This window comes from Coturnix japonica, chromosome Z, assembly GCF_001577835.2.
Source record: "Coturnix japonica isolate 7356 chromosome Z, Coturnix japonica 2.1, whole genome shotgun sequence".
NCBI lineage: Eukaryota > Metazoa > Chordata > Aves > Galliformes > Phasianidae > Coturnix > Coturnix japonica.
In genome coordinates this window covers 12,496,576-12,522,232 of record NC_029547.1, presented here as the reverse complement: position 1 = coordinate 12,522,232, position 25,657 = coordinate 12,496,576, and the positions used below count along the sequence as shown (strand labels likewise).

The window sequence follows — 25,657 nt, the reverse complement described above, 5'->3', positions numbered from 1 at the left end:
TTGAGGAGTAAAAACAAGACCTCATTCATCACCTCTTTCTGACTGGTAGAGGGAGAACAGGACAGTTTTCAAGTTAAAGGGTCTTCTGATTTCTTCCCCTTTTTCTCCCTTCAATAGAAGCATTCCATGCCATGTCTGTCTGCCTGCAGTTTTCTGGACATTGAGCAAATACAGACATTCTCGAGATACAGTGAAAGACTGTCTCCTTCTCTTGTATCATTTCTGGCTGAAGAAACAACAGAGCTGTCCAAAATTCATCAATATAGTATTATTTCACTTTTCTTTTTTCTTGTTTTATTTTATTGATGTCAGTTAATTTGTAGTTCATGATATTTACCAAGATCCTTGCTTTTATCATATATAGGTATATATCACTATAGGTATATCCAGTTACTGACTAATGTGAGGACTCTCTTGAATTCCTCTACTTCGGATCACATCTGTCATGTTGTAAGAGATCATAAGGGTAATCTTTTATTTAATAAGTTTTAGCTTAATGTGCTTTTTCTTGTATTTTGTGCAGTGTCTCTTTCTTTATGAAGCGAGGTCTCTGGTAGCTGCTAGTGAACTTTATGGAAACCACCACATAAGTTTTCCTACATGGACTTACTGGGAAGTCAGCTGACAACACGTCAACAAAGCACAAGGATTTTTCAACATAGGCTGCTGGTGTTACAACATATACAGGCAGTGTCACTGTGTTGTAAGTGTCTGCTTCTCTGCTTCACAATTAAAATAAGCATCCCTCTTTTTTAGGGAGGGCTGACGCTCAACTTAATGTCATGTTCAAAACATTAAGGCCAGGATGTGACGGACACAAAGCCAAACACTCACCCTCAACTAAGTTTCTCCATTACCTGTTTTCTTTGAAAAGCTGTTTCCCAATGATTTCATGATACATGTTTATTCTTCTGAACTTGAAAAGGTCACTCATCATTTCAAGGGCACTCTCAGATGATTACTAATCAGCCCAGCTTCCTGAATACCAGACAATCTAAGTGAAAACACAGTAACTGAGTCAGTTTGTTGCTTTGTTTCTAAGATTACATTTGTAGATTCATGCTAAGGCTCAAAAGCAGTTTGTATTTCTCTGCTCAGATGGCAAGGGGAGCCCAGTGGAAACGATGACCTCATAAACTGTAGGAGATGGAGCTGGAATTTTCAAATGATACTGAGCATTTCTAAGCATATCCTGTGAAATTTTTCTGCTCAGTAAACAAACTCTACGTAAACATATCTATAGTTTGAAAAGTATTACAGTAATTGAGAAGTCTGATATATCTGTGACCTCAGTGTTGCATATTATTTTATTCTGGGAAATTAATTCTGTCTCACTCACCGAGGAGATTTGTGTCTTAATATGTATGTGACAACATTTAACTGGATGAAAGATCAGTGCCACAGTGTCAGTAAACCACAGTTTTATTTTAACAGGGACTTAAACAGCATTACTTACTAAAAGTTATTGCAGAGTTTGTAGGAAATCTTTTCAAAGTCAGAGAGAACACTCAGTGTCACCACTCCACCCCAGTGAGCGTTGCCTGTCTTTTGCTGTTGGAGTCAAATGGAGTTCAGTGTCTTGCTTTCATGACTGGGGATAAAAAGTGGGTGGAGGTGTCCTCTATTCTCTCCCTGTTTTCTTTTTGCAGTGCATTTGTTTGACAGGATACGTAACAGTTCATCAAAAGAGCAATAAAGCCTCCCCAAGATGTTGTGTCAAATTCAAAGCATGGCTTTGAATTGAATGAAATATACTTGTGATATTATTGTCAAAATTAAGCATGTGCTCATTGTTAATACTGTATTTTCCCAAGGTAGACATAAATAATTCTTTTTAAATGTCCCTTTAAGGAAGGTACAATAGTCAAATTGTTACAGTGTACCCTGTTTATCATGGATGCAGACACAATAATTTTGTCTATCAATGGAGTGAGGGAAAAAAGGCAAATTAGAAGTTTTCCTGGTTAATTGTTTCCATGCCTCATTTGTTGTATAAATGCGTCGCTTGTTCATGATTAGTGATTAACTACCATGTAAGTATATTACCAACAAAAAGTCAGTATTGCCTGACTTTCTCTTCTCTCTCATAAAGCAGAAGAGAAAACGAACAACTCGTCCTTACTTGATGCATCATTGTGCTGATAAACAATTATTTTAGAACTATTTCAAAACCAAGTTTCTTACAAATCCTGCCTTCTAAGCAATAGTCATACTTACTCATAAGGGCATGACTGCAATGTGATTTCAAACTTCTAGGAGTCATAGCAACAGTACTGAACTCTTGAATGCTGCTCTCTCTTATAAATAGTTTCATTTGCAGCTCACCCCATAGGAACCTGAATTGTCTGGGCTCTAATAAAGGTTTGTAGCCAGTATCAGTTTTAACTGAAGTTGTCTTTAGCAGCATTCTTCCTTGCGTGTCTTAGTGGTATTTTCAGAAGACAAAAGTACTTAAAGTGTGTGAAGGGGTGACTGTGCCTGGTTGCCGCAAAACTCTTCTCAATCTTTTACTCCAATTTAAAATAAAAATTTGTAAAAATACATAGCTTAAGCTCTGAATTTTAGCCTGTCATTATAAATCAGCACACGATAGAAAGATCAGGCTCATTTCCATAAACTCATGGTCCTTATAAATGAAAGATAATTGCTTACAAGAGTTCTTAGATGCCCTGTTCTTTGCTGTTAGTTGAGGCTGGGGTGATTTTCTCATTTGTTTCATGAGTGCATTCTCCCATGTTGAAAAGTCTTGGCTATGGATGATAAATTCCTGTAGCCTGTATTAAACATTCTTACAAATTATCCAAGTATTCTCAGGGTTTTACCCATCACTGACTATTCCTTTGCATATGTTTCAGCTATCTACTGTTTTTTCTACAGAGTCCTTTGAGATGCCCTATCCCATTTCCTAGGTCATGATTTAATATCTTTTCCTTAAAGCTACAGGTTCTTTTATACTTTGTAGTGTAAGTGGTATGAAGCATCCTGAGCTCAGAAGTGCCTGAAGCAAGGACACCTGCTCATGAGGTCAGGCAGAGCTTATTTTCCTCCAGTGCTGCAGGGAGGTGTCAGTGCTGTTGAGCTGCTCTGCTGGGCTGTCCTTGGAGAACAACACAGGCTTTCCAAGCTGGCCTTCAGCAGCAAGGCTATTAGCATGCATCAGTCTCTGAGGCAATTGCACGTCCATCATTTCAATCTTTCCTATTTTAACACACTTATTTTCTGTGACTATAGCAATGCTGGTATGGCCTGCTCTTAGATATATAGTTTTCCTCTGCAGTATATTGCATTTTTATAGTGCGCTTTTTTCTGCTGTGCCCTACCTCTCCCTGGTTCCTTTTGCTTTATTTTCTTTTTTTAACCATATTTGCATAAAGACTTGGATGTTTTACTGTTACTTTCCTTCCTGGCCACACTTACAACTCCTCCAGACTTATTTTTAGTATTTCACCTTATCTCTTCCTTGCATTTGCTTGTAGTTTATGTGCTTTCTGCTTATTGTTTCTTTTTATAGTTTCCTGTTAAAGAAAAATATTAAATAAATAAATAAATACAAATCTTTAAACATAAGTATTGCTTTGAAAACAGAGCAGAGGATTGTCCTATAGGTGTAACTGTGACCAGCATGTTAGTTTTACATGTCATGCCCAATCTAACATAACTTGTCTGCTTTTTTGCTTTTTCTATGAACAACCCGATTTCCCAAGTACCTTGTTATATGACAGTACTGTAACATTTCATAAAGAAACCAGAATCCTAGTACACAAAATATTTTCCATATTTGGAAAGAGGAGCTATATGTCTTAGTGCTTTTGCAGTGTATTTCATTGCAGCTTTGTTGTTTTTAAGCCTTTAAAGATTTACGGCCTAAGGAATACCAAAGAAAACCAGAGCTGTACACATGCTGGAAGTGCTATCTGGCTCCAGCATATGGCAAATGAGAGCAGCTTTGCTGCAAAACTCCTGTGGTTTCTTATTTTAATCTGCAGCTGGGAGACAAGTTGGGTGCATTCTAGATAAGCAGACTTCTTAAACTCTTGAGAATGCTTTTCAGTTATTCTGGTCAATGTTAGTTATAACCTGTCCCTGAAGTAAATACTGAAGTTAAGTTCCTTCTGCTTGTTATTTATTATTACTGGTATAGAATAGCACATTTTTATTCTAGTGAAAAAGGAATAAAGCAGATGGGTTTTTTCCCCCATCTTGTGATATACCCATATAGTAAGCAGATGTGAGGGTGCTTACAGTCATAGATATGCAACCTGAACTCAGTGGAGCACAATTGCTGCTCATCTCCTACTGTGCTCTCAGAAGATCTACAGGAAAAGACAAGCCTGAAAATTTTGGTAAAAGGTAAGCTCTGTTTTCTAGCTACTCTATACAGAGTTGCTGCTGAAAGTCATGGAACTCAAAAGTTCAATGCAGGCATCACCAGCAGAGCTGGTGAGCATTGGTGACAGCTCTGCTATTAAAGCTTGACGTTAGGAAAGCTTTTCCAAATACTGGGGCAAGCAGTCAAGGTGAATCTCTCTCCTACAAGGTCAGATGCAGTGCCTGTGCAGTGCACGAAGGACTTTGGGAGAAGAGAGCTTGCCACAAAGGCTCCAACTGCACTGCTTGTCTCCCAGATGTGTGCATGTTCCAGCCAGCCCCTGGGCACATCCACAGGAGATGTAGCTCTGAGAGTCTCTCATCCCTGCTTTCCAGCAAAATCCACCTTCTAGGGGAGCCTCAGGGGAATCTCGATTTTACAACAGTGATGATACCATGTAAAAGTCACAGTATTTTCACAGCTCCAGCTCAGACGAGATCATGATTATGCAAATGATGATTCAGTCCAGTTTAATTTTATGGCCTGTTCTTAGTGTGGGACAGCTTCTGCTCTTACTTCTGTGCCTCCTTGAGAAGTCAGAGAATATCCAAACAGAAATGATTCCAGGAGCAAGGACCCAAACTGATTTGCTCAGCCTGCTCATTTATTTGCTTTTGACCTGGAAAGGACTATACTTCCCCAGCGTGAGAGGAAAAGTGGCTGGAAAATGTAACTGAAAATTAAATGCAACCAAACAGGGTGTTTCTGGAGTTTATTCTACACAAAACACTCAACGAATCAGTCAGCTCTTACTGTAGACAGTGAAATAAAGTCTAAAAGAAAAACGAAACAAAACCAAATAACCCCTTACTTTGATAAAGATGGCGTTCACTGGACATGCTTAATACATCTTACTTACAGTTTCAGAATCACAGGGGCCTGCTCTGCAAGAGGTGCCAAGCTTGATGAACTGTGTGTGTTGCAGTCACTATTTATCTAGCAGTGCTTGCAGATAGGCAGGATACTGGATGTGCATGCAACTGCTTCGCTTCCAGTTTGATTTATTGAATGGATGGCTGAATATATAACAGTTCTTTCTTTTTAATGCTTTAAGATGATGAGTTGTTGAAGTCAGCTGCTGGGAAATATTGTGCCTTTTATATAAGCATTTTTACTGGTTAATGCTAAACAAGAACATCAGTGTCTCCTGATCTTTTCTCTGTTTAAATGAAAAATAAATAAATCTCCTGAAACAACTTCTGTGCAAGAAGAATACAAGATTTTATAAGAAAAGAATATTGCCATTTAAAATACATATGTGTATGTGTATATAATATAAAATGGTAAGTCTGTACAGTAGATTTTTTTTGTGTGTCGGTGGAGATCTGAAGGTCAGTAATGGATAGTAGTTATTGAAAAGCATTGTAGTACATGAATACATGGTGCTACATTAAAAGCAAAACAAAGCCCTGCTGGCATTGGAAACTGGCTGTAGTGTTGATAGTGTTGCCTTTTGGCTCTCTACCTGCAAGTTTTTGTCGTCTCCATGTTTAGGTCGTTTATTTTTTCTTCCTCTGATACTTCAGGCCAATCTCATAATGTTGTCATTCAGCAGTAAGAGATCATAGGCTAAGCGCTTTGTAAAAGAAATAAACAAAACATCAAAACAAAACTCAATGTGTTATAACTTAAATGGTTTTGATTGTTTATTAGCTTTTTCTGAAGGGTTAATTCCAAGGTCTTGACATGACCAAATAGGCAAGTGTAGTAGAAGAGCTGCATGATTTGACAGAAATTGAAGGCAATATTAGAGATAGTGATCTACCTGAAGGACTGTGGTTTTACAGTCCAAATAATAGCAGCAGTTTTAGGAAGTGGACCTGGAGAATTTGATGAGTTTTCTAAGAGACAAATGTGCAAACTAGGAAGTTCGTTCCAGAGCAGAATTGGCTTACATGTTGAGTAAAATATGGAGGATTATATCCAATTATTGCTACTTTGTGAAAATAGAAGACCCTTGTGAATTAGTGATACTAAGAGAAGAATAAAATTCTGATAAATGTTTTAAGTAAACATCATATTTTGGTGTTCTTACTTTCTCTCCATTTTATAAATGTTACTGATTTATCAAGATCCACTTAAATCTGTCCTTGATGAAGTGACTTGGTTTTCTAGGACAAGTACTTATTAGGAAATGTAATATAAAATTTGAGTTGAAACTGTGTGTTTTAAACAAGAAAATGATGCTAAGAGTTGCCATTATCAATTTGCAAAACTCAATATACTTTTGAATTGTTTTAAGACTGATAGCTGTATGATAGACAGTGTACTGTCTAAGTACTTGGAACTTTTAGTTTTGCACTGAATTTTTTATCTGTACAAAGCTGGAAATGTAACAGGGTGATTTAACAGCAAAAATACACATACAGGTCATCTTAACATCCAATTAAGGAGTTGAAACTGAAAGAGCAAATAAATCCTCTTAAAGTTGATGAGATACAGGGATCTAAGAAATAGATAATCCATCCATGTGTTGGGAGATCTTCAGATATGTAGCTTTTATTTTGATTTATTTGATTTCTCAAGGGGAAGCGTAGTCTAGAACTTCACGCCTTTTGGCAGTGATACAATCAGATGCAGTGTTTATGTTAGTTTGTAGGCTGTGTTTGCTTTCAAGAGGATTAATCTGTGAAAGCTTTAACAAGGAAAAAAATGTGCAGAAAGGCTGTCTTATCCTGAAGTCTCCTCCCTAATATGCTATCAGACCTCTCAAAATATCTGCTGTTATTTTATAGCCTTATTCTCTTTATTATATAGTACTCATGTGGGCAGAAGCATGTCCTATAGGTGTTACGACGGAGGTTATATTCTACACTCAAGTACAATTAGAGAAAAGTTCAGGCTAGTTGTAGAGGTAAGTCTGTCTCTTTGCAAATTAATTTGTATTTCCCTGCAGGATGATCAGACTGCTGTGTAATGGTGCAGTGGGAGTTATTTATTTCTGTAGTGAATATTGTAGGAAGAAAAGCTGCAGTGTAATCACGAAGCTATTTCTCAGCGATCAGGTAGATAAAAATTACTGTTGGAGACACAGTCTTTTCATTTGATATCATTTGTCATAGGTCCTAATTAGAGGAAAATGACACGTACCTTTGCATGCAGCAAGTCCAGGCAGGAGGGTCAGAATGAATCTTCAAGTGGTTGAGGATTGTGTTTGAGATATGACAAGAAAGGAACAATGCATGACACAAGTCAAACTACTGTGAGTTCAGGATCTGTAATATCAGCATTCAGGTTCAGTTTCCAGTGAATATTTGGGTATAACAAGGATGGCTATGATGAGAAACACCTCATCTGGAAAACAAGGATGGCTATAATGTGTTTTTCCTTTGTTTTCTTTTTCTATCTCTCTGGAAGGCTAGAAGGCATAACCTTGCCTTATATATGTGCATGTCCATGCACAGCTGCAGTTTTAGTTCTCAGAACACCACATATAGTAGAATTACTCAGGTTAGAAACAACCTTAAAGATCATCAAGACCAACCACAAGCTAACCATACCACCTTAACTCTAACAACCCTCCACTAAATCATGTCCCTGAGCATCAGTCCCAATGGTTTTTATACACCTCCAGGGATGGTGACTCAACCACTTCCCTCAGGGGCCTATTCCAGTGCTTAACTACCTTTTCTGTAAAGAAATGTTTCCTGACATCCAACCTGAACTTCAGCAGCAGAGAGAGACTGTGGGCCATTTTCAGAGAAAGTACAATTGAGGAGGATGCAGATTTTCTACCAGTTAGTCCTTTTCAGCTAAATTTAATTTAATTACTCATTTTCACAGTTGTATGCATTTTTGAGGATAGAAAAAGGATTATTACGATTCCCTCATGTAATTGTTCACAATGCACAAAGCAAGCTAGAGTTGTACATGACTTTCAGAATTACGTCCAATCTTGACTTTAGAATTGAATCCATTTGCTAAAATAAATAATTGGATTCTTCTAGTTATTTAAAATGGTTGTCTAGAATTTGAATTACTAGTCAAAATTTTTCCAAACTCTTTGCTGTGAGATTCCACTTTTAAGCTGAAATGCGTATTCCATTCCTTTAATCATTAATTAATGATATATGCAATACTAGAAACATCTTTTTTCTTCAGTCTCAACTGTGGTTAAATAGTTAGCTATTAACTGTGGTTATAGCTCACCTTCAGTAGATGTTTGCAGAGATATCATATCTGTATTCTCTGAGTACTTTGCCTTTTCCCTGAATAGATAAAACAATCTTCTCACACTTTTTTCACACTATTGTATGTGATGTCCAGATACTCAGATGTCTGCACACAAAGGTGTGTATAGTTGCATGCCAGCTCTGATCCTTCAGGACACTTTTGGTTCCCTTACGTCACTACTGATTCTTCTCAGCTCCTGTGTAACAAGAATTCAGTGTTTGCTCAAGAAGGGCGTTTCTGGCACATATTACAGTTTGTATATTGCTACGGTGCTCGTGCGTATTGATTTCTGGGATGATGTTTTGTTTTCAATTTAATGAAGGGGAAATCAAATGAAGGCATACATTTTGAAACGTGACAGGTGCATCGTAGGTGTGCCAGATCCTGTACAGTAGGTGTGCCAGATTTCGTTGGTAGGTGAACTGATGGTGGTTTTCTGGAGGGAATGACGGAGGTGATTGCTTACAGGAATAAGCAGTGAGTCACACCAAAACAAGCTGAGTTTTACTGGGCAGCTGTCAAACTGTAGGTCTTATCTCAGCAGAGTGCCCATCCCTTGGTGTTTGCCCCAGCAGCAGATTGATCACCATTTATAACTCTGCTAAGTGTCCACAACGGGGAAGGGAGTACAGCACTATCATCCTTCTGAGAGTTAGAATTTGTTTGTCCAAACCAGCTTCCCTTCAGTTTGAGGAATTGTTTCTTCCTAAACAGCCCTTGTGTCTTTGATCTCTTGTGTTTGCAAGGATTTTCCTGTCATAGTATTGTCTTTTTAGTAAGCAGTTCTCCAGAGCTTTCTGCAAAGTGGCATAATAGAGCCATTCTTTCCTTTCCTGTGTGTTTTTCTCACCAGTCTCTTATTAAACAATAACCACTATATTCTATAATAAATATCACAATGAAATATTCATAAATTATCAAGAGCATTTCCAAATCTGTCACAGTGAACTCGTGGGATTGAACTGCTTCTTACAGCAAGCACGGATTCCAAGTATTTTTGGGCTGATGCTCTAGCTCATGTACACACTATTAACTATTTAAACAGTGAAAGCCTGTCTTCCTTTTAAGGTAAAAATTCCTAGCACAAAAATAGCAAGGTTTTGTTTGCTATCAAATATTAGTGATGCTTTCCTTCTGACTTCTCATTTTCCTCCCAGACACTCTTTCTCCATCTCCGCCTCAGAGTCCTTTAGAAGCTGTACTTAAGAGACACTGGAAGTGATTATACCCCTGTACTTGAGTCTTCCTGATGGATGTAGTATTTTAGGTGACCAAGAAAGGGTGCTTCAGATGAGATGTGTACAGTATTGAGACTTCAGTGACCTAGTGGGAAAGTGAGAAAGGAAACTCACGATTCCACTCCCAGTTGGTGAATTCCTGAGCAGTTAGACTATCAGTAATTGTTGCCAAGATTGCTCCCTTAGTAATGATTTTTTATGTGATGTGTAATTTTCTCTTGAGATACAACAATAGAAATAATACACGTTAGCTTTTCCTTGCCTCATAAGTTTTATTACATTTTGGAATTACAGAAGATCTTGAGTAAGTTTTCAAAACATAATGTAATGGCTGAAGGTTTAAGGACTTTTGTAAATAAATATGAAGCAATGGAACGAATCTCCTGCATGAGAACTTGCAGTTTAGGAGAGATGTTGGAAATCCAAGTTAGCTTGATCTCATCTCAGTGTGGGAGCAATATGCAAAGTTTTGTCTGGATGAGAAAAGAGGGAAATGAGTCCTCTGCTTAAATCTCCCCTGCAGTTGGTCTGAAAATTTGGAAGCTCTTGTTCTTTCAGTAATTTTTCAGCGATGTATTGGCCCTGTAAAAGTCAGTGGGAGTCCTGCCACAGATTTTAATGAGGTCAGAAAAAGAATGGTGCATTTTAGCTGTTTTCTTTTTTCTTTTTTTTCCTAAGTTGAAATAACTTTTTTTATTCATTTCTTCTTTAGTGATGTATTTGAGATGCAGATCCAGCTGTAATTAGGTAACATTTTCTGTAACATGATAGGAGTGAATTTGTTTGCAAGGTGGGGTGGAATAACTTTGTGCTGCATCAGGAAGAACAATAGTTGCTGATTGTTTGTTTTCTAAACCTGTTGACATGCAAAAAATATGGGCATTTTGGCACATGGGTACTAAACAGTTCGGTTAAAGATTTTACATTTACAAGCTGTCTTACTGAAATAAATAGAGCATAATTCATATGAAACACAAGGAAATAAGAAATAGATAATGATACTTCAGTGAATTTACACTAATTTGCAAAAGAATTTAATTATGTTTCATATCTTAGATCATTCCAACATGACTAAGACATGATGTACTGTAAATCTGCTTTCCCAGTTAGCATTGTAACACTGAATCATAGAATGGCTTGGATTGGAAGGGACCTCAAGGATCATCAAGTTCCAACCCCACCGCCACAGGCAGGGCTGCCAAGCACTAGATCAGGCACTAAATCAGATTGCCCAGGCCCCCAACCTGGCCTTGAATATTTCCAGGGATGAGACATCCACAGCCTCTCTGGGTGCCTGTGCCAGTGCTTCACCACTCTCAGTAAAAAATGACTCTCTGACATCAAATCTAAATCTCCCTTCCTTTAGTTTAAAACTATTCCCCCTTGTCCTGTCACTATCTAGCCTTGTAAAAAGTTGATTTTCCATATGTTTTTATACTCTCTTAAAATACTGGAAGACCACAGTGAGGTCTCCCTGCAACTTTCTCTTTTCCGCGCTGAACAAGCCCAGTTCCTTCAGCTTATTTTCATAGGAGAGGTGCTCCAGCCCTTGGATCATCTTTGTGGCCCTCTTTTGGACCTTCTCCAAAAGCTCCACATCTTTCCTGTACTGGGGGCCCCAGACTTGGACACAGTACTCTGGATAGGGCCCCACAAGGATGGAGCAGCGGGAAACAGTTGCCTCCCTCTCCATGCTGGCCACTACTCTTCTGATAGAATGCAGGATACCACTGACCTTCTGGGCTGCAAGTGCACGCTGCTGGCTCGTCTTAAGACCAGGACCCCTAAATCCTTATCAGCAGGGCTACTCTTAAGGAATTCTTCTCCCAGTTTTATACATATATGGGATTACCGTGACGCAAAGGCAAAACCTTGCACTCTGCTTTATTTAACATGGGTAGGTTCACAAGGGCCCACCTTTCAAGTTCATCAAGGTCCCTCTGGATGGTATCCCTTCCTTCTGCTGTATCGGTTGCACTGCTCAGCTTGGTGTCATCAGCAGACTTGGTGAGGGTGGGCTCAATCCCATGATTTACGTCATCGATGAAGATGTTAAAGAGTACTGGTCCCAAGACTGATCCCTGGGAGACACTGCCGTTACTGGCCTCCACCTGGCCAGAGAGCCATTAACCACAACTCTATGGCTGCAACCATCCAACCAATTCCTCATCCACCTTCAAATCCATCTCTCTCCATTTTAGAGATAATGACCTCTTCCCAGCAGATCTCATCTGACAGTTCCTTAAAATATCTGGTTTGCTCTCTTGAATTTCAGGGTCCTGACTCCACTCTCTGCGATGCCCACATTCTTCAAGATCACAAACTCAACCAGGGCATGATCACTGCAGCCCAGGCTGCCTCTGATCTTAATATCTTTAACAGTCTCCTCTGCACTGATCAGCACCAGGTCCAGCAACACTTTGCCTCTAGTTAGTCTGTTCAATACAGGAAGGCCTCATCAACAAGCTCCTCTTACTCAGGTGGCCTGAGTCCTTTTTTTATTGTATGAAGTACGGCTGAAGTTATGCTACCACTTCAGTTTTAAACCACCTGCTCCTGTTTTGTTATCTGACTCTGAATGTTTTGATGACTCTGGAATCTGTTCTGCTTAAAGAACAAAACAAGGACACACTGAAGTATCCAAATGCCTTGCCTCTTCATGACCCAGGTGTTTCCTGTGGTGAATGCGCCTGCTTAGAACAAACCAGTGTCAGCAGATCTCCTCATGGCCTGCAGAGAGAGCTTACTCCTAACCTTTTAGGACAGCTTGTTTCTCCTTAAGAACTAGTCCTCATCCCCATTCTATTTTGAGAGCAGAATATGATGAATGTACCTCTGCTTACACCTGCAGGTCGCATGTAAGCACGTGGAGCTGCCTAGCGCAGCAGCCTGCACTGACCTGGCTAGGGTCAGTCTGAAGTGACTGACCCTTGGTGTGTGAGCTTCAGCTGTATTTGTTTTAAATGGTGAGTTTGCAAGCATCGACATAAATAGGAGTTACTTCCACTCTGGTGGTTCAAAGCATTCTCACAGTGTTTGTAACTGCTGGTGAACAATGCTTCAGAGAAAGCAGAAGCCAAGCTTCTAGGATTTTCACATTTTTGGTTATGAGATGCTCAAGCTTGTGTTTTGTAAACAAGATGTAGAAGCTCCTCTGCATAGCCGTGCTTTGGACTATGGCAAACTGTAGAACAAAAGCTGTAATTGTGCCTGGATTCATTTTACAAACCGGGGTCATTTCAGCAGTCTGTGTGGCCTTCCATTCAGCTGTTTGTTTAAACCAAGCCAAAAGCCACTTATCTAAAGATGATTTATTCTCACTCTCGAGCTGATAGAACCAGGCTGGTGAAAGGGTGAAAGCTGAGCTGTGGGTTTGGTATGAGCCCCCTCCAGTCAAACTCTTAAGGAGAGCAAAAAGGCCTGGCCATAACATTGTTCTGGAAGGTACTTGCGGGACTCTTGTGCTTTGCTTGTAGGACACTTTTTAAAACAAACAGCAGTGGTATGTGATTGACTCAAATTTGAACTTTGCAGCTGTTCCTTCCTATCTGTGTGGTATGCCAGAGCAAAATACAGCTCAACATCTCTAAAATCAAAAACTTAATATTATAATTTGGATCAGCTTCTGACCTTTTGGTTTTGGCAGCACGAGCAAAGTGGAGGCAAGTGTGATTCTTTACGTAGTTCAGAAAATTACTCGTTTACTGAGAATATAGCAGTGCTGTGCAATACAGGCAGTGGCTAAAAATCCTTAGCAAGAGATGTGTAAGTATAAATTGAGGCATAATATCTGACTGTCAAAATTGTGTCTGAAGAGATGGAAAATGTTAGTGATGCTTTAAGCTCAGTTTGCTTTGTTAGATTAAAGCAATCAAAATAATAGTTTGCCTTCAGTGTTGTCCTCTCTGGATGCTGTGAGGATCAAACACCCTTTAACTTTGTTCGACTTCACTTAATGCATAATTTATTTGACCACAAGGGAACAGAGGAAGCGAAGGTATAGTTTCTAGGTAGTTTTGTCTTCGATAGTGAAAAATGTTTGAGGGCCCTTTTGCCTTATTCAGGGTTTGCTGCTGCCCTCACGTTTTTGGAGGGGCACAATGGGAACCTGTTGGCTGGAATGACCTAACTTTTAACACGTCCTCTCCCCTCCAAAAGAACCTGTAGTGTGTCCAACTGCAGCGCCTGGTTGAGGGGCTGTGCTGGGGCGGATGGGGCCCTCTTGCAGCACCCGCATGGATAATCACAGCAGTAAATAAAGGGGCAGACCCAAATGGCCAGGAGATGAGCCTGCAGAAAGAAGTTCACCTCCTCAACTAGAGTTGGTTTGAGTGAGATAATAGCAAAGGGGTTAAAGAACTGTTGTATATTTTGAATTCAGGCTGTCAAGGCAAATATTTTGACAGTCTCTCAGAAGTGGATATTGAGTGGCGTGCTGTGAAGAACATGCAGCTCTGTCATGGAAAAAGTTTGTCAAGGGATGGGAAACTTTGAGGTGGAATAAACAGCTAGTTTTCAGCTTGGAAAGAAAGCAGCTTGAGTTTCTGCCCAGCAAAGATGGGAGAAAAGGGGCAGGTGGTGTGCTGGAGGGCAGCTTACGAAGCACAGAGTTCCACAGTGCGGCATGTGGTTGGAAAGGCTCCGATGTACAGGGTGTGTGTTGGAGCTGTGCGAGAATTGGGTAAATTCACTCAGAAATTCAAGGTGATACCTGCCAGAACAAAAACGTTAACTACAGAAGCACGACCGAACTGTGAATAGTCTCCAGTACTTCATCTGCAACCTTTCTCTGCTGAGTCTAATGAGTAAGAAAGGTTCCTGCCCTTCCTTTGACCCCTGAGCCATATTCCGTAGTGTGGTTTTGTTCTCTGAGCTATTAACAGGAGATGAGGGGAACAGCACTAACATTCAGTTTATCACTAGTACAGGAACAGATTTATCTATGTGCTCTCACATGAATAACCATGGGGTGTTCTGCCAGAATAAAGTGGTGGTTACCTGTGGAAAGCTGGGTTGTGAAGGTTTCATTTTTGAAAGGTAAGTGCGACAGGAGGAGCTGTTGTTACTGGTGATGTTCATTTGGTTTCACATGCTGTGAATATTTCACCATATGGTAAAACTGGGAAGTGTATATCCCAAGGAAGTCCTGAGATTTGATGCTGTTTTCCTATCATTTTTGACTGGGCAGTTCTGCTCATGCATTAACTTTTCTGGAGATGCTCATATCTTAACATGTTACTGCTACGTATTGTTGCATTTTAAATGAAAAGGACACAGTGGTGTGTATTTGCCCTTATTCCACTATGCACGCACCATTTTTTATTAGTGACATATACTATGGCTTCCTAAGCCATAATAATTCCTTATTCATTTGGAATTTCCACCTACCTAAGTAAATATGAACTTTATTCTCTTCTGCGCTCAGTAAACTGCATTTTATCATCTGATGTAGATACAGAGTGAAGTGTCCCAGCTGTGATTCAACTGTTCGGTCCTTTGCGCCGCAGTTAAAAACACAACTAATGACAAAGATGAGTTTAACAGGAGTGGTGCTTACACAGAAATTCAGACTTTTTTTGGAGCTCCTCTTGAAAAATAAAGGTGTTTTCTATTAAATTGTATTTAATCATGCCTCTGACATAAGAAGCATGTATGCTTTTCCTACATTCCAGTTATTATTTAAAGTGGAAATACTGAGAGAATTAACTTTTTTTTGGCAGGCTGACACTTTAGTTCTCTGTTATTACAAAGGGTGTATTCGAGTCATTGGTATGTCAGGTTGCTTGAAAACTTGATGCTTTCCCCAACTTTTCCAGAATGAAAAATGGAAAGAGAATGACTGTCCCAGTACAGCTGGGTGCGCAGCTAAATGCGTTCTGCCATTTGCTAACATCTAGTTTAGTACACTTCCATAATTTACTAAGTAAAGTCATGAAATGAGTTATCTGAGTACCAGACAGACACTGTCGGTTTGGGCTTGTCCTTCTGGTGCTCTCTGATGTTTTTCTCTAGTAGCCAGTGACAACAGAGAGGCTGAAAGTTGCAGGCTTTGTTCTAAGCACAATACCAGGCAGGGTATGCGGGAGCATCTGTCAGGCCAGGCAGCATGGTAACCATGAACTGTGGGGGAGTGAGGTTGGGTTGTGGACATGAAAGGCTCAGCACACAGCTCTATAAGACCCGGATGAGCCTGCGGATCAAGGTGGGGAAGAAGAGTAATGGGGGTGAGATCTTGTGCATGGTCCGTAAGTCCTAGGGTAGGAAGAAATTGCCAATGTGGAATTATGAGGCTTTTGGACTTGTGGTGTTTTGCTTTTTTATTTTACTTTTTGCATTCAGTGTGACTGGGATTCAGCCACTGGGCTCAGAAACTCCTTCAAAATTACACACTAACCCCATCACTCCTTGACAAAGCTCAAAGACCTGTAAGGAGGGTGGGAATGGCGTTTGGTTTGTTTCTGGCACCTGCTGACCCCTCTGCAATTTGGCAGAGGTGAGTGCATGACTCACCGGGGAGCGCCGCGCCGACAGAGCGCTGCGGGCTGCGGGTCGGAGTCCGACCCCGCCGCCTTCCCCCGGTGTTCCCCGCCTCGCCCAGATCTCCAATCCGCGGCTATAAAAGCGCTCCAACGCGCCCAAGGCGCTGTGCTGGGTCGCCGCCAGCAGCCGCGGTAATTCCAGGCAGGGGAAGATGATGTGGGCGTGCTGGACGAGTGGGTGGGACCGTGCCGCGACCAAGAGCGCACTGTCAGCTGCGGGACGGACGGAGCGGATGTGTGAGTGCCGCCGGGCAGCCCGAGCCGTCGTAACCCCGGGACGAGGCGGGCGGCTTCCACCGAGCACGGAGCTTCGGCGTGTGGATGTGGATGTGGATGTGGATGTGGATGCGCTCGGGGGTTTCAGCTTGCTGGGCTGTGCGGAGGCGCGAGGTCATTTTCTGCTGCTGATGTGGTCTCTGTGTTTCCCGTAGGTGCGTGATGTCAAGCACTGGGCAGTCCCCACGGCTTTCCCCGCCAGCCCGGAGCGTCATGTGCCAGTATGAGCAGTAAGAGGGAAAAGTACGACTCAGAGCTCAGCATTCCGCAAGAAAAAAAGGAGGAACTGAGCGGAGAGAACGAATGACTGAAGTTTTGCTGCTTGCAAAACTTGGAGCAGTTCACTTCTTCTCCAGAGGAGTTTTGTCTTGGCTGCTGTGAGAGCTGAAAGAGCAAGCAGTGATTTCCTCGTGGTCCCTTTTCTCTGCTGTTATTTAACCTCTTCCTCCTCGTGCCCGGATTTAAGCCTGCCAGCCGCACTGTTCGCAAGCAGTGGACACCAATATGTGTCATGTCATTGTAACATGTCGGTCAATGCTATGGACTCTCCTGAGCATCGTGGTGGCTTTTGCGGAGCTCATCGCCTTCATGAGCGCGGACTGGCTGATTGGCAAAGCCAAGCCGGTCAGCACAGACGACATGGACAACAGAACGGGGGGGCCGCAGGAGCCGTACCGCCCGACCCTGGGCATCTACGGGCGCTGCACAAGGATCTCTCACATGCAGCTCTCCAGGCGAGATACGCTCTGTGGCCCGTATGCTGAAAACTTCAATGAGATTGCCAGTGGGTTCTGGCAGGCAACCGCTATTTTCCTAGCTGTGGGAATCCTGATCCTCTGCGCCGTGGCGTTTGTGTCTGTCTTTACTATGTGTGTGCAGAGTATTATGAAGAAAAGTATTTTTAATGTCTGTGGGCTGCTACAAGGGATTGCAGGTACGTGAGCTCTGAGAGCAACTAAATACGCTAATTTTTGTGCTGCTCATCTAGAGAAACACAGCAATTCTGTAGTATCTACAGGGAGATCACATTAGGCAGACCCAGAGTGATTCTATATGCTGGTGTTTATTCAAACACAGCTGAAATTTATAGCTACACAGCATGTAATACATTGATATTGGCAGTGGGATTGCAGTCTGTGGTGTGCCAAAATGAACTGACCAGTGTTTCTTTTGTTTGCTGTTCAGTGCTTTCTCTCTGTGTGAATTTCTTTCTGTAACAAAAAACTTCTCTCCTTTGTTACCAGCAGAGAACAAAGTTAATCCTCAAGCTAAGGCAGTTCATTTCCCTCTCACTACTTCGGTGACTTTTCCATAGGCCTGGGGGCAGCTCAGGTGCCCCATGGCTGAGGTGCAAACCAACACCCCAGGGCAGGGCCCACAGCTGTATGCTCTGCTTACCAGGTTTCATGCTAAGCCACCTCCTTTAAGGGCGTGTGCTTGACGAGTCATACCTGACGGTAAACTCTCCCCTTGGCAGCCCATTGCGTTGTTCAGCTGCAGTCACATTGCCCCGTGAGCTTATCTTTTTGTGGTCTGATTGTACTTTGCCTGAAATGATGAATCTACTCTAGCTATGTCACGTTACTGTTTATAACATAGGTTTGTGGGGATTAAGTAACTAATGCAGTCTGAAGCTGGAAAGCCGTAGGCAGAGCAGTGTGTGGCTTTCTGTGGTCACTAGGACTGGTTGTGTGTGCCAGTTCTGTGCTTTGCAGTGTGTGCATGGGGTGGTCTGAAGGAGAAGAGTAGTCCTGCCACAACCAGCCGCCCTCAGGGACTGGCAAGGGTGGTGTCAGTGGCACAGGCTGCCTCCGCCTTCCCTCTTGGTGGTGCTCTTAACCAGATGTTTTCAGTTTGTATGGTGATCTGGTTAAAGCAGAAGTGAGGAGTTGGGACTTGTTTGCTGGAAGGAGGGGTCTGTCTTGACCACTCCTTGCCAGGACAGTGTTGGCCCTGGTGCTGGTTGTGTCTTGACTGGTGTCCCACCTGCTCCTCGGCCTGGTTGAGGGCTAGTGGCTTTAGCTCCCTGCTCTCTTACCCTGTACTTCTGCAATAATCCATGAAACCTGTTTTTTAAGAGGTTGCATCTTTTCATTTAAAGTTGTTTGTGTGAGAGATGGGTACAAGTAGGTGTTCGGTGCGACACACTCGTGTCTGTTGAAAATATAACCCTGCTTATGGATCCAGTGCCATCTCAAGATAGTCCAGCATCAGAGTAGGCAGGAAGTAGATTCTTGTATCTTAGCAAACTGTTCTGGAAAGCGTCCATTTGTGAGCAGACGTGACAGTTCTGGGTTTTAATACCAAACCAGCTGTGCCTGTAAAGGGATGGCATTGAACAATGCAGTAGAGCAAGTGTTTGTAATGTGAAGAGTTAGCTAAGTCCTTTATTGAGTTGCATTGGGAAGAGAAGCGCTTCCCTTACTACGCTTTAGATAAATGACACGGCCTGAAACTGGGTAACCGAAGGGTCATGTTGCTGAAGCTGTTGCTATGAGAAATACCGCTGCCAGTATTTGCAGCCAGGCGCCTTGTGGCTAGCAACTCATTTTCTCAAGATTAATTTTATTGGGTCCACTGCTACTCTTGTGCCAGTAGCATTACAGCATCTGCTTACTTAGTTGAAAGTATTTTCCGTATGACTTATCACAGCTGTTAATTTCAACTTTCTCAGTTCCTGAGTTTTGAAAAACACTTAGGCGTGTTTTTAGCAGGACAGTTGTTGGCATGGTTAATCTGTGTGAGGATTATGATATGGGAACTAATGCCCCGTCCAGAGAACAGCTTGACACAGACCAGCGTTATGGTCTCCAGCTTAGGATTATTCTTTCAGATGTGAACTATTAATATTCTTGAGGAACAAGAATTCACAAAATCATTTTGTTTATCAGCATATATCAGCCCAGTATTTTCAAGCATGTCAAACATTTCATTTTCAAGGATGAGATGCACCCACACAGAGTAATCTACGGGAACTCACAGACTTAATCTCATTTGAAATCTTTATGTCTTTGCCATGGAGATTTAATATAATTAAAAACATACAGCAAGTTAGTTTGTTCCTGGAATTCATCATGAAAAGACAATAACAGACACTGGATTTATCTTTTCTGTCTAGCAGCAGTGGCTGTGACCTGGGTGATGCCTACGGTGAAATTACTAACACGAAGCCACATCTTTTTGTATGGTCCTTTGACAAACCCTCGTTTAGATCAGTGGGTAGGAGCCATGCAGATATCTGGTCCACAGAGCTTCTGTCGTTGTTGCTGTTGCAGGAAATTAGAAATAAAAACTATACAGGAAGAAAATGCAGCTTCTGTTTGAAATCCAACAATTTGTTGTAATGGGGCATGACATTTTCCTGCTTGCTTTCAGGCTGCAGTGTCCTTCACTCTGGACTTGTAGAAGTAGTAATCAGTTGTCCTGGTTTTAGAAGCATTCGCAGATTGTTTCATCTAGAAAAGAACATTTTCCCTGCAATAGACAGTGCAAAGAAAGGAGCCGTGTAATTAAATACATAATTACTACCCAGCAGCAAGAAGTCCAGGCAGACTTTTTGAACATCTTCTTCGGGAAAGTATTCTGTTTTTACAGTTGGTGAAACATGTGAAGTACAGAGGCTGGAAGAGGCCGAGGTTGGCTTGTGGCTGTGGAGCACTTCAGGTACTTGTGCGTGTTGTTAAGAAGCACTGCTGTGTCACAGAGGCCAAGCTGGTGCGCTGGGGAAGCACCGCACGCGCTCACACTGCTGCCCACAGGTGACTGAGGCTGCTGCTTGGCTGGGAGCCTGAGCAGGAGGAAAGCGAAGCCAGAGCAGTTCAGCCTTCAATGGCAAGGGAACTTCTTGTTTGTCTTTCTAAAATGCAGAGCATGCATTTTTCAAAAGCATATTTCCTCTTGGATTCATCTTAGAATTTTTCTTTTCTGATGCCAGAATTCTGAATTCTTGGGGTGGGAAGAAAGAAGAAGGGGTGGGGAGTGGGGATTTCTAATGGAAATCCTGACGGTCTGAACTGCTCCTGCTGTCTGCGGTATAGTGCTTCCTGTAACCTATATGGCCAGCTGCCAGCACCACATCCAATACACACATGGCTGCTGAAAGTTCAAGCTAAGGGGACTGCTGATCTGGAGCAGGAAGAAGTATGCCAGGGAAGGAAAACGAGTTCCAGTGCTAAACTGCTGCTGAGCCTGAGGGACAGTATTAAGAAGTAGTTAAAGGACAGTTACAGAGATAAAGTGAAGCTTTTAGTGTTGAGTTAGATTCACAGGTCAGCTTGCCTCCTGTGCTACCATGATGGTCACAGGGATCAGCAGACACTCAGCAGATGTCAGTGCTGAGGTTCTCACTAACAAGAATTAGCAGCTGATGTTCTTAGCCAGCATGTGAGAACCTTCCATCAAATGGTGCTGAGTGTGGGAACCTTGTGCAGCACCCTGAGAAGTGCTCTCCTGCAGCACATGTGTGCAGCGGTGCAGTACTTGTGCCCATGCTGAGAGCTGGGGGTGTCTGCATTCCCCGCTGCCCGGAGGAGTGGGACAGTTGGCTGCCTGTCCTGCGGGGTGGATTTCTGCTGTCAGACTTAGAGCCAAGACTGATGCTGCTGCTACGTAGAACAGCATCTCTGTAGGAGGATATTTAGACACAGAGGCTGTGCCTTCACTAAACACAAGAAAAAAGAAGAAATCAGGTCAGGCTCAGCAGACAGAGAGGGGTGGGGATGGTTGGCTTGCACTGCAGGATCAGCACTAAAGAAATGTAATGGAACGAGAAAACGTCCCAGGGCCCTTTTGCCTCATTGTGTCAGCCAAGGCAGCTCCTTTGCAGAGCCCTGGTCACGAGGTGTTTTTCTTTCCCTTTCTGCTGATTCTGCACAACCGATTCATGTTTAGGAGGCCACTGGCAACAGCCAATTGGACAGCACTGAAAGCAGTTACAGCAAGCCCTGAAATGTTCTGGGTCTTTTCCCCTGCCTCTTTTGCAGATGGACAGTTTGACATCATCTGGTATTCTCTTTCCAAACTAACGAACCTCCCAGATTCAACCACTGCAATGTAGTTACTCATTTAGCTGCCTCAATCCTGCCATCAGGCCGTCTCAGATTAAAAACGCCTGCATTACCTCGCTGGCTTTTGAGGCAAACCCTGGTGGCCACGCGGCAGCCCCACAGAAGGCGCAGCAGAGTGCCTGGCTCCTGCTGTGGTGCTCAGAGCACAGAGCTGGGCAGGGCTTGCATGTGTGTGTGAGCACACCAACAGGGGCTGCTTCACTGAAAGGGCCTGCAGATTGGTGTGATGCATGTGGTTGGCACAGCACAGGGTATCCTGTGATTCTGGGATGCAGCTTGGCTTCCCTGCTCCTGAAGAGAGGAATCTGTGTGCTTACACTTCGTTAAAGAGGAGAGCAAGCAGAGGATTAAACAATCAAAAAACCTAAACCCAAGAAACCCCGAACTCCACGCAGGAATTGCCCATATGCTGTTGTTCTGCCAAAGCAACCCACATCAAGGCTTAATCAGATGGCTTCATTTTGGCTCTCTTTCCGTGGGTAGCAAAATGTACATAACAGTGATAATAGCTTCTCGTCCATAGCTTTTCCTTCTTTCTCCTGTCATGGACATCATCCACCATATATTCTTAGCCCTATTTTACACCCTAATATCAGTAATGACGTCAGAAACATTGCTCGGTTATGATTATACATCTTTGATTGGCTTAATGAATTGGAATGTGAGCAAGATTCCCTCATGGATGTGAACCCACAGTGACGGCAGTATCAAGATAGGTCTTGAAATCACAAATCCTTCTGTTTTGCAGTGTTTCCAGATGGGCCATCTTCAAGGCTCTTGTGCTCTCAGATTCTCCCCTTGCTTGCTGTGCAGCAGACTTATAAAAGGGTCGTTTTGTTTTGGTTTTGGTCATTGGGGTTGGTTGGTTGTTGGGTTTTTTTTGTTTGTTTTCACTATTTTGCTAGGAAATGAGAAGATAGTTTCAAGCTTTGCAATGGAAATTGGCTGTGTTAGTATATGATGTTGTTTAATATGGCACAACAGCAGCTGCACAGGAGACTGTCAGAACTAAACAGCATGCCTTCACTTATCTAAACAGGCATCTGCACAGACCCGTTCTTGAGGGTTGTTTCCAAGGATGGAACGAGAAAGCTTTTACTCAGCTCTGACCCTGCTGCTGACCAGCACGTGATGTGACATGCAGATGCCCAGAGTGGCAGACTGATGTGTTGTTTTTCTGTGATGTTAGCTTAGCAATGCTGCTGCTGAGCATGAAAAATGGGGAACACTTGCTTGTTGCAGTTCCAGGCCGCCAGGAGAGAAAGTCTTGGGCTGCAGGTGGAAAAAGGGTTTTTTTATATCAGTGCAGTTTCTGGGCTGTCTTCAGAAGCTTTTCCTCTTGTCAGAGCATTCTGCTATGTCCATACTGATGTTTCTCAGTATGAGAAGTTTGGATTTAGGGTCAGTATTTGAGGACGAGTGGTTAATGGGTTGTCCAAGCTGTAATTGGGATCGGGCTAATAATCCCAATAAAGTTTAGTCTACATTTTGTATTTCTAAAGGCTTTCTTCTGAAAGCACGTAATTTGGGATTGATAAAATGTTATGGGAGCAAATTCCCTTTAGTGAATCATGCCAAAGTGTTCTCCGCTGACAGAGGTACACCACTGAGCTTTATGAGATGGGCTTTCTGGATCAAAAGGTTATTTGAATAGTTTTCCTGTGTTGTTCATGAAGCATCCAACTGCATTATGCAGCCTACTCCGAGACCTCTGTTTTAAGGAATCCAAAGAAGAAACATGTATGAAAGCTGGCAGCAGCTAGCAGAAGGAAAAATGTAATTAATGCTGCACCCATAGCAGTGCAGCTGTGCGAAGAGGGAGGAGGTCAAATCTTCAACAGAGCAAACTTGAGCTCTGCAAGGCTGTAGAGAAGCACAGTGGAAAACAGCCTCATGTCATGCTTTCAGAATTAATTTGCTGTCCCGGCATGGGGAACAAACAACAGTGATTTAACAGGTGGATTGGCTGTGAATTAAAACTCGTTTACTGTGCGTTAGAGAGAGGAACTGAAAGGATTCTTTGCAGGAAAGTTTTCTTCAGCAAAAGCACCAGACTTTTGTTCTCTGCTTTTTCCTCTTGAAGATTGGCTTCTGCTCAGATACACTGGGACAAAAGCAAAAAGATGATTTATTAAGAAGAGGAAATCATTATCATTATAATTTACTGTCCTCCTGCCAGATCCATGTTAAGACAAACTGTCGACGGGAGATAATTGTAGCTTCATTGGATTGTGCTGACATAAAGTTACACAACACACAGTGAGCTTTGTATTTCTATGACTAACAGGAGCTTAAGTGCTTTAATTTTAACTTACGGCGTTCAGAAAGCCGCGTCATGCGGATTAAATACACAAGCAATGTTTAAATGCATCGAGCTTAAGACTAACTGAGTCAAATTCAAGAACCCTGAGAACTCTAATAGTTAATCAATTCAGAGAACAACTTCTTATACATAGATGAGTATTGTGCTGGGAGCTGCTCCCATGTCCCTGTGCACTGTGGACACAAATGAACGCGGAGGGCGTGCCCTATGCCTCCTGTGACAGCCCCATGCTCACTGATGAGAGGCTTCATGCCCAGCTTCGTGCAGCCTATCCAGTGCCCTCCTCTGCCATCTGCCCATGGATGCTTCAGAAAACAAAAACATGTTTTGTGCTCTGCATGAGCAGCTGAAAAACAGTTGATCTTCATTTTTTCTCTGTCTTGTTGCAGTCTGGATTTGAATTCTGGAATCACTGAATGGTTTGGGTTGTAATGAACCGTCAGGATCATCCATGTATTTCCAACACCCTGATGTGAGCAGGGCTGCTACCCACTAGAACCATGATGAAACACTATTGCCAGCGTGTTGCTCAGGGTTAACTCGTTTGTTCTTTGTGCTCTGTTTGTTATGTGAGAAGAGTTTGCCAGCTATTGACAGAAACTACAAGCAGAGCTGCCAAGTGCTGCAGTGGTGCAAATAAATAACAAAAAGTGAGAGAGATGCAGGCAGGTCAAGCCCCAGGGACTGAGAGTGGCTGCAGAGAAGGAGAGATACAGGCAACTAAGCAAGGAGATGTGAGGGGCTCAGCCAGGTTCTGCCCTGTGGACACCAGTATGAGAATTCAGTGCTGAAAGTCTTCCAGTGTGGCCAGATGCTATCCTGTAATTGTTTCTTGCTCAGCTGCAGCTGGTTGCATGTGTTTGAGGCATAGATCAAGGCTGTGGCATTAGCCACAGAAACATGCCTCTGGCTTTTTTGCGTTTCTTAAAATGGTTGAGCAGCAATCCTTGGGTTAAAGGTGAGAGAACACTGAGGCTGCTGAGCTATTCGTATTACATTTAACCATTTCACAGCGTTTAAAAGTAGACCTTGACTTTCCAAGGAATATCACAGCCTGATCCGACCTTGGTATCAGATATATCTGAGCTTGTTCTTTCCACATGGGGCCTCTCTTCCCTCCCTCTGCATCTGTGTTCCCAGGAGCACAGCGGTTCTTTTCTTGTGGTCTCTGGAAGATGCCTCTCTGGCTAGAGCTAGTTGGACAGGTAAGTGCTGCTGGTTGCTGACTTCTTCTGTAGCCCATGGTTTTCTCTGCTGTTAGAAAATCTTCCACCCATTTTGTTTTAGCAGCAGGAATCACTGCGACATGCCATCATCTCTTTTGTAGTGACTGGGAAGCAGCAGGCAAAGCTCTTGACCTTTTTACTTGAGATCCTTATGGAGAGAACCATTTCTGAAACCCGCACAGCTCCATCACTGTGCTTTGCAGGTTAAAGCTGAGCACAGGACGAGTCTGTGCCTCTCCACTTAATGCTAGTCAGCATGAAACCCAAGGAGTGCCATCTCTACTTGTGGGTGTGTTGAATTGACTTAATTACATAATCTTTATTAACCTTTCCTAACAGGAAGGAACCAGATACTGATGAAGTGATGGTAAACATTAGCGATAGCAATAGGAGGAGTGTTCTTAGAAGCCTTGAGTCTGCACTGGGATGGAGTAGAATGTAGGCAGA

The 25,657-nt window shown here is 42.5% G+C and overlaps 1 protein-coding gene across 6 annotated transcripts in view; it reads left to right on the top strand.

Annotated features, from left to right (window-relative positions):
• The window catches only part of LHFPL2 (LHFPL tetraspan subfamily member 2), a 110,562-nt gene that overhangs the window by 78,786 nt on the left and 6,119 nt on the right, over nucleotides 1–25,657 (top strand). For 5 of the 6 annotated variants that reach the window (XM_015848575.1, XM_015848576.1, XM_015848578.2 and 2 more), the window contains one exon: nucleotides 16,751–17,529. In XM_015848575.1, the coding sequence (XP_015704061.1) occupies nucleotides 17,100–17,529 (430 nt within the window). In that variant the 5' untranslated portion in view covers nucleotides 16,751–17,099. Of the gene's footprint in view, nucleotides 1–16,422; nucleotides 16,557–16,750; nucleotides 17,530–25,657 lie in introns of those variants that run through there. The other variant, XM_015848580.2, reaches the window with a different exon arrangement.